The sequence below is a fragment of the Lampris incognitus genome, chromosome 2 (assembly GCF_029633865.1).
Source record: "Lampris incognitus isolate fLamInc1 chromosome 2, fLamInc1.hap2, whole genome shotgun sequence".
NCBI lineage: Eukaryota > Metazoa > Chordata > Actinopteri > Lampriformes > Lampridae > Lampris > Lampris incognitus.
The window spans coordinates 115,367,320-115,384,561 of NC_079212.1; the positions used below are offsets into that span (position 1 = coordinate 115,367,320).

General features: G+C 45.3%; 1 protein-coding gene across 1 annotated transcript in view; it reads right to left on the reverse strand.

The window, feature by feature from the left end:
• Positions 1-17,242, reverse strand: part of LOC130131577 (copine-9-like) — a 208,637-nt gene that overhangs the window by 127,419 nt on the left and 63,976 nt on the right. The window contains exon 4 of the mRNA XM_056301330.1: positions 363-466. Within this exon, the coding sequence (XP_056157305.1) occupies positions 363-466 (104 nt within the window). The remainder of the gene's footprint in view (positions 1-362; positions 467-17,242) is intronic.

The following is a 17,242-nucleotide window of genomic DNA, read 5'->3' on the forward strand; positions in this document are numbered from 1 at the left end:
CTGTTCTCTTTTTTTCTGATTTCTTGGGACTGGATTGAGCTGAAACATGCAATTAAGGATTTGGGGTATGTTTCAGGTGTGCAGGCAGTTTTGCAAGGGTATCCAACATAAGGAATGAACACTGACGCGGATAGTATTGCTGATATTTGTTATAAAAGATTTGACAAGTCATCCAGAGAAACATTTCCAGCTTTGATTGGGAAATCTCCCGGTTTCTAAACCTGGTAAGTATGTATCAGCAGGACCAGAATAAGAGAAACTTGATTGAAATCCTTCTATCTTTTTCACATCTTTGACTGATTAGTTGAACAAAAAGAAAGTCATAGGGGGCAGCAGGCAGAAAGGCAGAGATGACCACTTACACGTCAAAGCGAAGGTTCTGCTTCTCTTCAAAGAAGAAATCCAAAACAAACTTCCTCACAAAGTCTGGGTTCAGCGTGTTATCGATCACTTCTGTTCGCCCAAACTGCAGGAAAGGAAGAGAAAGCAATCAGTGGGAAAAAGAGAGAAAGGTATACCCATGGTAATTAACTAATGCTTTATTCAACGTGAATGCAAAACATGAATAATAACTCTCCTAATACAGAGTTGCACCCCATTGAGTCCACTCCAAGTGTAAGTTGCTACAGGATGTAGCAAGGTATTAAAAAAAAACACGAATTAAATAACACCAGTCCCCCCCCCACACACACACAAACACACAAATTTCTACAAATCTATATTTGAATAGTAATTCTGAACAGTTACACACAGTATGTATACACAGTATACAGTATGCACAGTAGGCACAATATGCACAGTATACAGTATGCACAGTGTACAGTATGCAAAGTATGCACAGTATGCACAATATGCACAGTATACAGTATGCACAGTATGCACAGCATCATGCCCAAACACAAAGAATCCAGGTCCTCATGCCACCTAAGGGGGACAACAGGTCTGGTCACAGACATTTCATTATGATAAATAACACCAAAGTTAGCAAAAGAATATAAGCTGGGGAAATAATATAAAAGTTTAGTGTTAGATGTTTAATACTGCCAGTCTGTGTAGTTTTAAAAAAAAAAAAAAAATTTTGTTGCCTTTTTGCTTTATTTGAAAGTTACAGTGGAGAGAGACAGGAAAGGCAGGGGATGACATAAAGCAAAGGGCCCAGGCTAGATTCAAACCCAGGCCGTTGTGGTGAAGACTCAGCCTCACACACCCTACCAGGTGAGCCACATGTTTAAATGTATTTGCAGAGCTGACAGCATGAGTGAATTTTCAAAGTTGAGTTTTGTACCTTTGTATCACCAAAAATAATGCAGCTTTGTTAAATACTAAATACTGTATTGCAAAACATTGTTTTAGGTTGCGTTCCTCATTGTGTTTTTTTTTGTTTGCCATTAAACCAAATGTCTCCATGAGGATGAGGTATACTCAGAAGGGAGCATACTGGATGTCAGAAGTAAATGAAACATAAGGGATGAATTTCCTCTCGCTCCTCATCACTGAATGACGTGCTTAAAATGCTGCTTGTTTGGTCATTTCTTCATGCCTCGTTTTTTCTGTCTGCTTTTTTCCCCCTTTTCATTCAGTGATCACTTACTTAATGATCCAACAGGCCGAGATTAAAAATAAACCCAACCACTATACATATGCTACCCATGGAAAGGCATTATGGGACATCATTGTACCAATATCTGTGCAAGCTTCAATATTACAATGTATTTTTGAGTTCCCCAGCTTTTCTAGCCATGGATTTTGTCTCATGATAGCACTTTCCCACTCTGACCAGTTCTGACACCATCTAAGAAATCTCTTTCTCCCAGACTTTATTTTGACAGGGTAACCTTTTGACTTTAACCAACACATAGCTTCTCCCCAACAAAATATGAGTGAGGTGGAGTGTCCAGGTGGCGTGGCAGTCCATTCCATTGCCTACCAACACGGGGATCGTCGGTTCAAGTCCCCGTGATGCCTCCTGCTTGGTTGGGCATCCCTACAGACACAATTGGCCGTGTCTTGCGGATGGGAAACTGGATGGGGGAATGTGTCCTGGTCGCTGCACTAGCATCTCCTCTGGTCAGTCAGAGCACCTGTTGGGGGGGGGGGACTAGCGTTATCCTCCCACGTGCTACGTCCCCTTGGCGAAACTCCTCACTGTCAGGTGAAAAGAAGCGGCTGGCAACTCCACATGTATCAGAGGAGGCATGTGGTAGTCTGCAGCCCTCCCCGGACCGGCAGAGGGGATGGAGCAGTGACCAGGATGGCTAGGAAGAATGGTGTAATTGGCCAAGTACAATTGGGTGAAAAAGGGGGACCCCCTCCGAAAAAATATGAGTAAGGTCGCTGGGGTGTTTTGTGAAGTTTGTACCATGCTGTTGCTTGACTATAGAGGAGGTGAAATATCATGGTTAGGTGTTCCTAACCACGATAGAACCCAAACTAAACTACAAAGAACCAAAACTCCCATGTTGGTCGTGCCATGCAAGACACTTACAGCTGTCGCTCACACAAGCAGGAGAATCCTATCTCTCTCGGATGCTAATCTCCTTTTTGGTATTTCTGTCCAGGCTTGTGTGTACAAGCCCTACATCTTGTAAGCTGCTGCTGAAAGCTCCCCAAAGTGACGGAGGAGGAGCGAACTGAGAATGTCAGGGAAGGCAAAGCTTTGAAGTCATACAGTCGAGAGCAATCACAACATAATGTCTAACGGTACGGCGCTATGGTGGCACATGCAGTAGACTGCAGCCTGCAAAGAGAGACGAAGATACAGATTCAACCAAAGCATCTTGAGGAAATGGTTGCACTCGTGAAATGTTGTTGTGAGGATTTTTTTGGTGAATGAGGAAAATCACAGATCTCACACACACATGGCCGGACAGAAACAAACACATGCACTCTGTCTTGTGTCTTCCTGCCTTTCTCTGTCTCTCTCACACTCACACACACTCACACACACACACACACACACACACACAAACAGCAGGTGAAAGTGATGGTTGCAGGGTGCTGCTACTTTGGACAAAAATGTTAAGGCTTTCTCTCCCAGGGCTCTGCTGACAGGTGTCAAATCACAGACAGTCATCATCCAAGTGATCCATAAAAGAGAGTTATTTCCATTTGAGATGTCATGGTCCAGAGAGAAAGCAATGGCTACAGATTTATCAGATATATTATCAGTCAACTCTTGGATAAGTGGACAGGTGTCAAACAAAGAGACAGATGTACAGTGTGTATTTTGTGTGTATAGGTGACGGTTGGAGAGGCTGTAGCGGTGGGTAGGGTTTCATTCCCATTCAGTGGTGGGGGGTGGTATTGGGGGTGGGTTGGTGGCTGTCAGGTCACAGATGCATTGGTTCAGTTTTGCATCACTATCTTTTGATGTGTAAGTCTGCAGATCCAGTGATGCCAGCCATGCCTAGAAATACCCTGATTGCAGGCATCCGGGTAGCATGGTGGTCTATTCCGTTGCCTACCAACACGAGGATCTCTGGTTCAAATCCCCATGTTACCTCCGGCTTGGTTGGGCATCCCTACAGACACAATTGGCCGTGTCTGCGGGTGGGGAACCAGATGTGGGTATGTGTCCTGGTCGCTGCACTAGCACCTCCTCTGGTAGGTCGGGGCACCTGTTCAGGGGGGAGGGGGAACTGGGGGAGTAGCGTGATCCTCCCACATGCTAGGTCCCCCTGGTGAATTTTGTCACTGTCAGGTGAAAAGAAGCGGCTGACGACTCCACATGTATCGGAGGAGGCATGTGGTAGTCTGCAGCCCTCCCCGGATCAGCAGAGGGGGTGGAGCAGCGACCGAGATGGCTCAGAAGAGTGGGGTAATTGGCCGGGTACAATTGGGGAGAAAAATGGGAGGAAACCCCCCCCCAAAAAAAGCAACACCCTGATTGTGAATCTATTCATTTCACTTGGGCGTGTACCTTTGAAAACAAACAATGACCTTTTGATTTTTTTTTTTCAGTCAACCGCAGTTGACTGAAAAGTTGAAATTTGCTCCATGCAAATACCTAGTGTTACACAATAGGAAGACTACTACAAAAACGGTATAACTGAATATTTCTGACAGTCTTAAAGATCACACAGGAATATCATCTTGTTTCAAAATCAATTTACTCAATAACAACTATAAAATTATTTATCATAATTTACAAATATTCATCTTGTTTCAAGAAATCTTACTTATTTGAACTATCTTACTGAACTGGCAGTTTACTTTGCTCGTTTTGGGAGTTTTCTTACTTGAACGTGATAGATTTGTTGTTTCATGTCAGAAATGTGTGAGTTACAAGTAAAGGGCTTCCAACATCCCCGGGGTCATGTCTAGGGGTCATTGTATCCATATACGTGCACCAGGTGCGGTTAAGTGATGGCACGGTGTGATCTGATCAGAGCACAACAGGCAAGCTTCTTTATTTCATTAGGGACATCAAACTGTTGGCATGAATATATCGGGGGTGGCTCAGGAACATGTTCATGAAAGGCAGGGCAGGGGGTGACAAGCAGAGATGTGTCCTTCAATATAATTACGTAAAAGGAAAGCCTCAGGACAATCGTTGAAGCTTTGAGGCTATTTCTTATAATTTCAGTATTAACAGGAAGCCTTTGATATTTTTTTTGGGGGGGGCGGGGTGTTGCCATGGTTTTACAACTGCAGCCAGGCAATCAGGATGGTTTCCCTTCCTCTGAATCAGCCACCTCTGTGATGAACCGTCGACAAGTAGATCAGTTATTAGACAGAGAGAGAGAGAGAGAGAGAGAGAGAGAGAGAGAGAGAGAGAGAGAGAGAGAGAGAGAGAGAGAGAGAGAGAGAGAGAGAGAGAGAGAGAGACAGAGAGAGAGCAACAGAAAAGACAGAGACAGAGACAGAGTAGAAAATAGAGGGAGACAAAGATAAAGATGTGGACAGACAGACATAGACAGACATAGACAGACATAGATAGATAGATAGATAGATAGATAGATAGATAGATAGATAGATAGATAGATAGATAGATAGATAGATAGATAGATAGATAGATAGATAGATAGATAGATAGATAGATAGATAGATAGATAGAAAGATGAAAAATTATGAAAAAGTAGGTTAACATCATCTCTGCCTCCTGGGGATATTGTCGCTTGTAGTCAGACTATCAAGGCTAAGCTAATGATGCACGAAAGAGAGAGAGATAGAAAGACAGAGAGAGAGAGAGAGAGAGAGAGAGAGAGAGAGAGAGAGAGAGAGAGAGAGAGAGAGAGAGAGAGAGAGAGAAATACAGATGGATGGACAGACAGACAGAGAGGGATTTTAAGAGTGACAGAATAAGAATCAGAAATACAGAGGACAAAGGTAGCATTTCTCTCTCTCTCTCTCTTGTTCTTTCTCTCTCTCTCTCTAGCACGCACACACACCCACACACACACACACACACACACACAAAATGACAAATGACAAGGACTGTCTTTAACCACTTTAACTCAAAAACATTTCTTTTGTCTTATTCTTTATTTAAATTTGTTTTCATGACAGTTTGGTCTTTCTCACGCTCCTGGGCTTTTGGTGGAGCCAGTAACTTTTCCCCTCATTTGTGGGAGAATTTGATTTTCATATACTGTATCAAAAAGCACTTTGGGCCAATCTCAAGTTAACAGTAAAAGTGTTGGAGAGAGGCTGGTTATTGCGTAATGTTGGCTGTGAGATCATGGTGGTGCGGTCCAAGGAGAAGTCCCACTCCATTGTTTTGCAGCACAGCCTCGGGTGCATGTGGGAAGCTAAGTGGGACATCGAAGCATATGGGAGATCGCCAACTGAGGCGCCACTGCAGCGTGGCAACCTGGGCAGAAGAAGCAAGCTCCTCCGCCACGAAAAATAAACAGAGAGCAAAACCCCGTTCCCTCTTTTTTCTGCTTTGATCAACAGGCCTGAAATCCCACACGGCAAACACAGAGTCACTTTGGCCTTGCACTATGTTAGTGAGCCTGAGGACAAAGAAGTTTAGCTTGATTCAGCGGGTGACATTATATAATATCCTCTACAGTTTCTTAATCAAATTTTCCCCATTAATATTTATAGTGTGTATATATGTGTGTATTGCTTTAGCAATACACACATATATACACAGCATATACTAATTTAGCAAATTTAACTTCTCCCATGTGACTCCTTTTTCAAAGCTTAATATGCATGCATTATCATATCATATATCTTGTAGCTCAGCATGTCGGACTGAAAACACTAGGCTGCAGATTGGAGGAGTGAAAAAGAGACCCAAACAACTGGATTAACAATTTCCTCTAATTTTACACCTAAAACAAAGAACTCGTTGTCTTTATTTGAATCTGCATTTACCAAAACATGCTCCAGGATGGCCATTTACGCAAAACCCAGTTCAAATGAAAAAACAAAAACACAATATAAAAACCTGTAAATGGTCGCCATAGAGGCATACAGTCGATGCTGTCTTACAGGCAGCACCATAACGAACCTGATCAGATGAGTTGCAGGTACGGCATAGTGGTTATCAAGTTACTTCATTTAGATCTGAGACACCACAAGAAGACTAAAAATAGTATTGCCTTTACTTTACATTTCCTTTAGGCTAAATGCTAAAGCACTGTAATCTAAGTTAGTATCTATCCATTATTCAAACCGCTTATCCTGCTCTCAGGGCTGCAGGGCTGCTGGAGCCTATCCCAGCAGTCATTGGGCGGCAGGCAGGGAGACACCCTGGACAGGCCACCAGTCCATCACAAGGCCCCCCCCCACACACACACACACACACACACACACACACACATTCACACCTAGGGATAATTTAGTATGGCCGATTCACCTGACCTGCATGTCTTTGGACTGTGGGAGGAAACCTGAGCCCCCGGAGGAAACCCAGGCTGACACAGGGAGAACATGCAAACTCCACACAGAGGACAACCCGTGATGACCCCCAAGGTTGGACTACCCCGGGGCTCGAACCCAGGACCTTCTTACTTTGAGGCGACCGCGCTAACCACTGCACCACCATGCCACCCCCAAGTGTTAGCTTTAACAAGCAAATTCTATCCAAAGGACAGAACTGTTAAGTGCTCGTGACTTATGAGCACATTTCGAATACTGCGGGGAAATAAGTAGGCTACTTTATCTAAGCTGGTGATCAGCTAACAGCGTTCCATGGTTGTACAGTTTATGAGGGGCTAGTGTCACCAATGCCGTTTTTCTAAACATAGCAAAAAAATCATGCATAACAGACAGGCAGCCATCAGCGGGTATGTTAGTATCTAATTGTTAAAATTATTTGTTCCTATATTTGCATATACAACCCATACAGTTTCTATACACATCATAAATTGATATGTGTAGGTTTTCCCTCCCTCCCTACTATCCAATAGTCCTGCCATGAGGCACAAAAGCACTCACATCAATCACGACACGTTTTAAAACTTCTCTGGGTTCCATGTTTGCTGACAGTATACCACCTGTAATGCAGATTATAATTTAGTAAATACAACAGGCAAAATACATTTCAATTCAAACTTATTCAAAAGGAACTATGGATAGATAGGCCATTGCTTGGGTGTGTGGGGGGGGTTAGTAGGTAAGGGGGAGAGAGAGAGAGAGAGAGAGAGAGAGAGAGAGAGAGAGAGAGAGAGAGAGAGAGAGAGAGAGAGAGAGAGAGAGAGAGAGAGAGAGAGAGAGAGAGAGAAAGAATTTGAGTGTGCTGTAAGCATTCCTTCCGAGAAACTGATTGAGGCTTGCTGAAATGTGTCTGTGTGGATCCCCGCTGAGGTGAGGCTGATTTTGACAGCAGTGGCACAAATCACAAATTACAGCAATAGTGTGAGAGAGATAGTGTTGGGGGCACAGGAGCTTGCAACGGACTGGTTTCCTAGTTTGTATATAAAAACATGTTTGAGATGATGAAGTCTTTTACATCCTAGTTTGTATATAAAAACATGTTTGAGGTGATGAAGTCTTTTACACACCTATGTCTAGAACAACTATGAATCTGGAACAAGACATTTGTGATACCTTTCAAGACAGCATATGTTAACATATTTTGTATCAGTGTGTGCTGTTACCATATGATAAAAATAATTGTGTAAGTATGCAATTTTTGTGAATACGTTCTTATATGTTAATAATGGCATTTATTCTGAGAGCATGTGCTCCCATTAACACACAGTATGATGATAATGACCTTTATATGGTAAGAGATTAAGTTATATTTTATTAATCCCCATGAGAAATTCATCCTCTGCATTTAATAGCTAGAAGCAGTGGGCAGCCGCCGTGCAGCGCCTGGGGACCAACTCCCGTTCTTCTTGACCTCAGTCATGACCACAGACAGGAGTATTAACCCTAACATGCATGTCTTTGATGGTGGAGGAAACCAGAGCACCTGGAGGAAACCCATGCAAACATGGGGAGAACATGCAAACTCCACACAGAAAGAAACTGGGATGGCCTGGGGTTCGAATCCAGGACCTTCTTGCTGTGATGCAACAGTGCTAACCACTGGACTAACCACTGGGCTAACCACCTCTAATATGATGTACATTAATAGTATGTGCTACTTTAATCTTTATTAAGAATTACATATGTTTTGTTACTATTTTTTGTCAGGTACAACGAATCTATGTTCATAGCTTAAAAACTACTATTACCACTAATACGTGCAGTGCTACTACCACTATAAATGGTGATAACCATTATCCATCTATCCATTATCCAAACCACTTATCCTGCTCTCAGGGTCGCAGGGATGCTGGAGCCTATCCTGGTAGTCATTGTGCAGCAGGCAGGGAGACACCCTGGACAGGCCTCCAGGCCATCACAAAGTGATAATCCCATCACCATTGAAATAAGCATTATAATGATCATAAATATAACTTATTTCATAAATCTAGGCCATAACCCTTAAATGATCAGCCAGTTGCAGCCATATATTTTGACCAGCAAACTTCTTTTTTTTTTTACAAACTTTTGTCATGGTTAGTCTACAGATGACAATTGCCAACTTCCATGAATATTAATTACATCAATGGGCTAGGAAGAGTTAAAAAAAAGGGTTTTCAAAAAATTCACCATCATGGTGGAAAATGAAGAACCAATGGGAAATAGATTTAACTTAACAGTAGTTATGCACTGTAACTCTAGATTCTATGAGTATAGGTACAGCCCTCTACAGCTATCGCTGTAGGTGGGTTTATCCCTCACGCCCCACGCAGCAATGAAAAAAACTCGAGGCCGTGCCTACCTAACTGTGGGCCCCCACTTACAGCTGCAACTCGTCTATATATTGAATCAAGGCTGTACAATTGGCTCCTAATACAGCTTTTTCTTCATTTATTTACAGAGCCAGTAGGAACCAGATCTTAGAGGGCTGTGGCTATACTCATAGAATCTAGAGCTACAGTACAGAAATATACTATAGTTCTATTTCATATAGATATAGATATAGACAGCACGGTGGCCCAATGGTTAACACTGTTGCCTCACAGCAAAAAGGTCCTGGGTTCGAACCCCAGGCCATCCCAGGTCTTTTTTGTGTGGAGTATGCATGTTCTCCTCATGTCTGCGTGGGTTTCCTCCAGGTGCTCCGGTCTCCTCCCAACATCAAAAAGACATGCGTGTTAGGGTTAATACTCCCGTCTGTGTCCCTGAGCAAGGAAATGGAAAGAAGAACTGGAGTTGATCCCCAGGCGCTGCAGCTGCCCACTGCTCCTATACAGTAGGATGGATTAAATGCAGAGGACAAATTCATTATAAAAATACAATTCATTATAAGAATACAATGTCAAATAAAGTGGCTTTCATTCATTCATTTTCATATAGGCTTCGCCCTCTAAGGCTATTTATTGCTAGCGGGTTAAGGGAGAAGCAGCATATGGTCTATGCCACACTGGATCCATCAAGTACCACAAGCATAAACACACATCTACTTCACCACAACACAAAAACTCTGCAAGCCTCGTCATCGCATTGTGCATAATGGCACCTCACAGAACCCCATGTGCTCAATGACATGACATAGCAGAATATCTAATAATCTTCATGTGGGGATGAAGGCTGGGAACAATAAAGCCCACTGCTGTGAGGACGTAGAGACAAAGGTTATGCACTGAAACAGTCCAGCGAGGTGCAGAGTAGGGGGAAAAGACCGCTCTCCATACACTGAAGCAAGAGGGAGAGTGCACAGCCGAATCTCTGACATCACTTAGTCAGTACATTCAGTACAGAGTGAGTAATAGAGAACTGGAAGGAAAACATCCCGCAAATGAAAATGAATGCGAATGAAAGAGCAGCGGGAAGACCATGAAGCTGCAGTGCAAATGTCTTCTACTGTCATTCCTCTATCCAAAGTCACAGAGGAAGCAATCCCCCTTGTGGAGTGCACTCTGATGCCCTCCTGGGGATCCATCCAAGAGGCAATATATGCCTGTGACACTGCCTAGCATTGCCAGTGAGACTGGCACTCTGCAGATGGAGGAAGCCCCTGAGATTGCTTTCTGTAGTGCACAAACAAACGCTGGGAACAACACAGAACAGCTACTCGCATAAACATAGCAAGAAAGCACGTGCACTACACAGAGCAGATGAGACATGGCTTCCTCCTCTGATCTGTTAAGAGGGGGGGGGGGCATCCAAGGTTATCAATCCTGACCTGAAAGAGCTATTGATGCTCTTCAGCATAAAGGTCAGGTTAGGGTGCAAAATACCCGAGCTGCCATCTTCCTGGATCCTGAGGCATGACAGAGTCACCAACAGAGCGGATAACTCACCAACTCTTTTTTTGGACATCAGCGCTAAATCCCACAAGGGGCCAGGGAACGTGAAACTGGCCGGCGTCCACATACACCTCTCAAAAGGCATTTCACCATCAGGTGGCTGAACACCGATAAGTCACGGAAGTCTTAGTGAAAGGACGAAATAGTGGCAGCATATCTTTTTACAATGCTGAAAGCCAATTTCCTGTCCACTAGCAGTTGCAGGATTAAAAGCATGTGAGGCAGAGAGAACGCCATGGGATCCAAGCTCTTCTCTACATGCCAACCCTGAAAAGTTATCCATTTGACTGCGTAAGATGCTCTGGTAGATGTGGCTCTGGCACTCACTCTGAATAATGCGCCCAACATCCTGTGAGAGGCCCAGCCTCTCTAAGCATTCCTGTTCAGTGGCCAAGCCCACAAACGCTGGCCTATCATCAGGTAACCCTGATCGCTCCCTCCACCTGGGAAAGAGTGTCCCTGCACCACAGGAGTTCTCATGGTTGGCCTGATAGCAGTTGCTGTGGGCATGGAAACCACACAGCCCCCATGCGCTCCGGGGCTATCAAAATTGCTGAAAGCCACTTTTCCTGTATCCAGTCCAAGAACCAAGGGATTAGTAGGACTAGTGAAAAGGTGTAAAGAAATATCTTGGGCCCATGGCCGATGCGCAAACGCATCCAGCCCCAGCAGAGGATTGTCCTCCATGCTCAGAGAGTGCACTGTGCGTTTCTGTGTGCGGCAAACACATCCACCTCTGCTCTGCCAAACCTCCTCCAAAATCTGGGAAACCAGTTTGGGATGACAGCTCCAGTCCCTCTGACAAGGGCCCCCCCTCAACATAATGTCCGTCCCTCTGTTCCACTCGACAGGAATAGACACTGCTCTGATGGCGAGTAAATATGTGTGCACCCAGTGCAATAGCCATTTGGCTATGCTGAGAAGCTGCACTGAATGCACTCCCCCTCCCCCCGTTTGGATTTATGTATGCTACCATAGCCTTCTTGTCTGTGTGAATTAGCACATGTTGATTCTGCAGAAGCTGGGTGGAATGCTGGACTACTTTCCACACCATGAGTAGCTCCAGCACGTTTATGTGGCGAGATGTGAGCTGGCTACTGTCCTCCAACCACCTGAGATAGGCACATTCCTCCCCACCCTGAGAGAAACACATCTGTGAACACCGAAGATGTATGACACAACTCTGCCCAGAGGCACCCCCACTGACAGGATGTGAGGATTTCCCCAATAGGCTAAATTTGAACGTACGGCGGGAGGAATGCAAACCATGTCTCTGCTGATGCACAGGGTTGATGTGCTGCCGAATGAACCACCTCTGTAGCCTCCTTATGTGGAGAAGACCCAGGGGAATCACAATGTGCCCCGCTGCCATCATGCCCAGCAGTTGCATGACAGAGAGCTGTCACCACCTTCTGAGGTGTGACGCACCAGAGAAGGGCTGTCAGCACCTCCACTCTTTGCCGACTGAGTTCAACTCCAGTCCAAGAGAAATGACAAGCTGAGAGGGAAGCGAAGAGCTTTTCTTCCAACTGATTGTGAAGTCCAGGCTTGACAGATGTGACATGCGTCATGAAGTTGCTGTTTAGGAGAGGAAGACTCATAAGCGTGACACAATGGAATGCTCACATTCACATCCAGAGAGGGATGAAAGGAGACACCGGTGGCAGGCAGAACTGTATGAGCGCTGTCCGCACAAGGCGAAATGCCAGTACACATGGGCTCATCAATACACATTGTAACAGGGAAAAAAAATGCAGGGCAAACCTGCGAGTGTGTGACAGAGGAGATGTGCTACTTTAATGTCATGAGTTCAAGTTGCATATTAACTGAAAGGTTAAGGACTGCTGGCTAACATAGTGCAGGGGAAGTGTGTTTAACAGCTACTCCTGAGTCAGAAGATTTAGGGACAGACTGTTATGACAGGAATGATGTTTATTCGTGGAAAAGGTTCTTGTTTTAATCATAACATCAGATAGCATCAAACACAATTACAGGGAAACAAACATCCCCCCAAACTGTCATTGCCTCTAATGCGGCAGCTGCAGTTGAGGAGGTGGAGTAGGAGTGGTGGCACAAGGCAAAGCTGCTGCGGGGCCTGTCTGCCACTGGCAGTGATCTTGACAATCATGGCGGTCCCACCATTGACCGGAGGAGTGCTGGGGTCATGTAGTCAGCTGAGCTCAGGCGACAAGCCACCATAGCTTTTCTGCTTCCTCCGTTGCTGACTTCATGGTGTCCACCACAGCTTGAAAACATGGTCCGAACAGCCCATCCAGGCTGATTGAGGTCTCAATTAGATCTCTTGTTCATGCCTCCGGGATGGAAGACCACTGCAGCTATAAATTCTGGTGAATTGTGGTCTGCCAAGCTGTGATTCTGGCCTGGAAGATCGACACACAGGGTGTTAAGATGGCGCTGGCGGCCTTACTGAGCTCCACTGCTCTCTACGGGGGCAGCTCCAGCATCTGGGTTGTTAGCTTGTCAAAGAAAGGCTAACAAGGAGATACTGTTTTCTGCTGCCGATGCCTGGAAGGTGCACTAGTGTGCCCGGTTTGACAGGCAAGCAGTCAACTGGTCTTTGGCGGAAGGAAGCACCAGCCTTCATCCACCCCCCGTGTTGGACTGCTTCACACCAAAAAATGTTGTCAGCTTGGGCTCCAGGGAAGGAACAGGGGGGAAACCATGCTCCCATAAGCCTTCCGTTTTTGTGATAGGCACGTATGTAGAGATGGGGGCCCATAGGTTCCTGAAGTCCACAGCTGCCCCTTCCTGGGATTTTCTAGTGGCAAGGAATGAAGCCAGACAGCAGTCCCGCCTGGCTGCCTGGACCAGGGGAAAACCCCTGCTCATCTCATCCTTGGGAGCGGCAACTTGCGTCGGCGAAACGGTGAGATTTTTGAAGATGGCAGCCTATTGATGATCTCTGGGAGCCAGCATCTCTTGGGTGTGCATTCAGCAAGCCACCGCCAAGCTTCAGCTCCTCCATTGGATGGAGAGCTAGGGGCAACCCGCATAGCGATCTGTGGATGGAGCAGGCAAAGTTGGCCGACTGGCCCGTCAATGGTTACAAGACATTCAGAGTCTCGTTGACCGAATATGAGTCCCGTGATGGCCATACATACTCAGCCGTAGCAGCGAAAGCATCCACTCTTCGCTGCTTATCAGCCTTGAGAAGGCGAGCAAAATATGGGCATGACACCTGAGATGTGAGACCCAGGCCAGCGTGTTCCAGTCCCAGGCATGATTCACAGCAGTCGTGCTCGTGCAGATCAAAGTCCACAACCGGTTTGGCACGTTGAACAAACTTAGACACCATTTCCTGAAAAAGATCTAATTTACTTATCTGAAAGTGTTTGTATTCTCATGTCTTTAAGTGCTTGCAGCGGTAGCTGAAGAAAAATGGGAGCCTATTGTATGACCTCCATTAAATATATGAAATGAAAGCCACTTTATTTGAAATTGTATTCTTACAATGAACTGTATTCTTACAATGAATTTGTTCTCTGCATTTAAACCATCCTATTGTATAGGATGGCTGCAGCGCCTGGGGACCAACTCCAGTTCTTCTTTCCATTGCCTTGCTCATGGGAACAGACAGGAGTATTAACCCTAACATGCATGTCTTTTTGATAGTGGAAGGGAACCAGAGCACCCGGAGGAAACCCACACAGACATGGGGAGAACATGCAAACACCACAAAGAAAGGACTTTGGATGGCCTGGGGTTCTAACCCAGGACCTTCTTACTGTGAGGCAACAGTGCTAAGCACTGGGCTATGGTGCTTCCCAATATATAGATGAGTTGTGGCTCTAAGTGGGGCCCACAATTAGGTGGGTGTATACTCAAGTTTTTTCAGTGCTGCACAGCGGCATGAGTGATAAACCCACGAGTGTTAGCCTTTGAGGTCAAAGCTTATATGAAATGGAACACAAAGGTACTTTAGTTTGAACGCTAGATAAGCCTCTCTAAAAATGGCCACTAGGGGTGCTCAAAGCAAAGTAATTGTGATATAATCAGGTGAGTTTTACAAACTCATAAACCATTGCAATTTAAGGGAATTATGTCTCTGTATTTGCTCATTTCTATGAAGACTGTGCCCATACTAGACTTAGACTTAGACTGTTTTTATTTGTCATTGCCTTACATGCATGTCTCATACATACAAGGGAACTAAATAATGTTTTACATGGACCTCAGTGCCACATAAAAACAAATAACACGCAATGAATATTAAAAAGAAAAAGGGCATTAAAAACAAAAATTACTTCACAGACCTAAACTTCACAAGCACACCTGACACAGACAGCAACTAAGAAGGTCAAAAAGTCATTTTATGGAAGGTCTAAGCGTTCAGGCTGTTGAGGAACCCCACAGCCTGAGGAATGAAACTGATGCATAGTCTGGTAGAGGCAGCATGGATGCTCCAGGACCTCCTGCCAGAGGGTAGGAGGGTGAAATGGATGTGGGAAGGGTGGGCGGGGTCCTTCGCGATGCTGAGAGCCTTCCGGGTGCACCGTGTATCATAGATGGCCTGGACGGATGGGAGAGCAGTTCCTATAATCTTTCCAGCTGTCTTCACTATCTGTTGTAGGGATTTGTGGTCAGAGGCCTTGCAGTTCCCATGCCAGACAGTGATACAGCTGGTCAGAATGCTCTCTATGGTGCCTCTGTAGAATGTGATGAGGGTGTATGAGACTTGCCTTCTTCAGATGCTGCAGTAAGTGAAGACGCTGCTGGACCTTCTTGGAGAGCACAGTGACATGTGAGGACCAGGAGAGGTCCTCTGTGATGCGAACTCCCAGAAACTTAAAACTGCTGACTCTCTCCACGTCCATACCATTGATGGTCAGAGGGGTATGGAGAGGTTGTTGTTTTTGGACCTCGCCACCAGTTGATTCACCTATATATGATGATTCACCGTTGTTGCTGATGAGATCTACCACTGTAGTATCAACAGCAAACTTTATAATGAGGTTGGAGGTGGATGACACGTGCAGTCGTGAGTCAGCAGGGTGAACAAGAGTAGACTCAGCACACAGCCCTGTGGAGCACTGGTGCTCAGTGTGATGGTCCTGGAGGTGATCTTGCCACTTTGTACTGACTGTGGCCTTCCCGTGAGGAAGTCCAGCACCCAGCTGCAGAGGGAGGTGTTAAGGCCCAGCTGGCTCAGCTTTCTGATCAGGTGTTGAGGTATGATTGTGTTAAAAGCTGAGCTGAAGTCAATGAACAACATCCTCACATAGCAGTTCTTTTTCTCCAGGTGGGACAAGGCTGGATGAAGAGCAGAGGTCATGGCATCTTCTGTGGAGCGGTTAGAGTGGTATGCAAACTGGAGAGGGTCCAGAGTGGAGGGGGGGCTGGACTTGATGTACTTCATGACCAGCCTCTCAAAGCACTTCATGATGATGGCAGTCAGTGCAACGGGGTAGTAGTCATTGTGGCAGGACACAGGGGACTTCTTTGGCACTGGTATGATGTTGGAAGACTTGAAACACTTCGGGATGACTGCCTGGGACAGCGAGACGTTGAAGATGTCAGCAAGGACATCTGCCAGCTGTTCAGCACAGTCCCTGATGGTTCAGCCTGGGATTCTGTTCTATAGATAGTAATTCATCAAATGCAACTGATATTGGACTTATATTTTCAGAAAATTTAGCTTTATTCTCTTATTCTAGTAATGTTATTACGTTGGTTTTGATTGCATGCTGCTCAACTATCACAGACAATCAGCATTGTTTAGCCTCACAGCTATGGTAGCTGGCTTTTCTTAAAAGAAAAGTGACAAAGTTTGGCCTGATTGATTAATGTAGCTTGAGAGAATTTGGACATAGCACTATCCAAAACCTAAAAGAAACAAATTAATATTCATGGTTATAGAGTCATATAAAGCACCTTTTTAGCCTTATAGCTGTGTCTCAGCCCTATCTCACCAATTTATTTTAGCTGTTGTTTACACTTACTAGTGGAAGAGGATGCTTGCAAATGAAGGAATGATGGAAGCGATAACAAGAGGGGAATCTGGTAGAAAAACAGTAATATGGAAGAATAATTTGAATGACAATAGCGTTCCTGCGGCTCCACCCCTTGGACCTACATCCATTATCTCTAGCCGCTTAATCCAATTCATGGTTGCAGGTGGGGAAGTCTATCCCTACAGACATTGGGTAGAAGACAGAAAACCTCCCTGGACAGGCGTCTGGGTAGCATAGCGGTCTATTCTGTTGCCTACCAACACGGGACTCAAGGTTCAAGTCCTTGTGTTACCTGTGGCTTGGTCGGGTGTCCCTACAGACACAATTGGCTGTGTCTGCGGGTGGGAAGCGGGATGTGAGTATGTGTCCCAGTTGCTGCACTAGCACCTCCTCTGGTCAGTCAGGGCGCCTGTTCAGGGGGAAGGGGGAACTGGAGGAATAGTATGATCCTCCCACGCACTACGTTCCCCCGGTGAAACTCCTCACTGTCAGGTGAAAAGAAGGAGC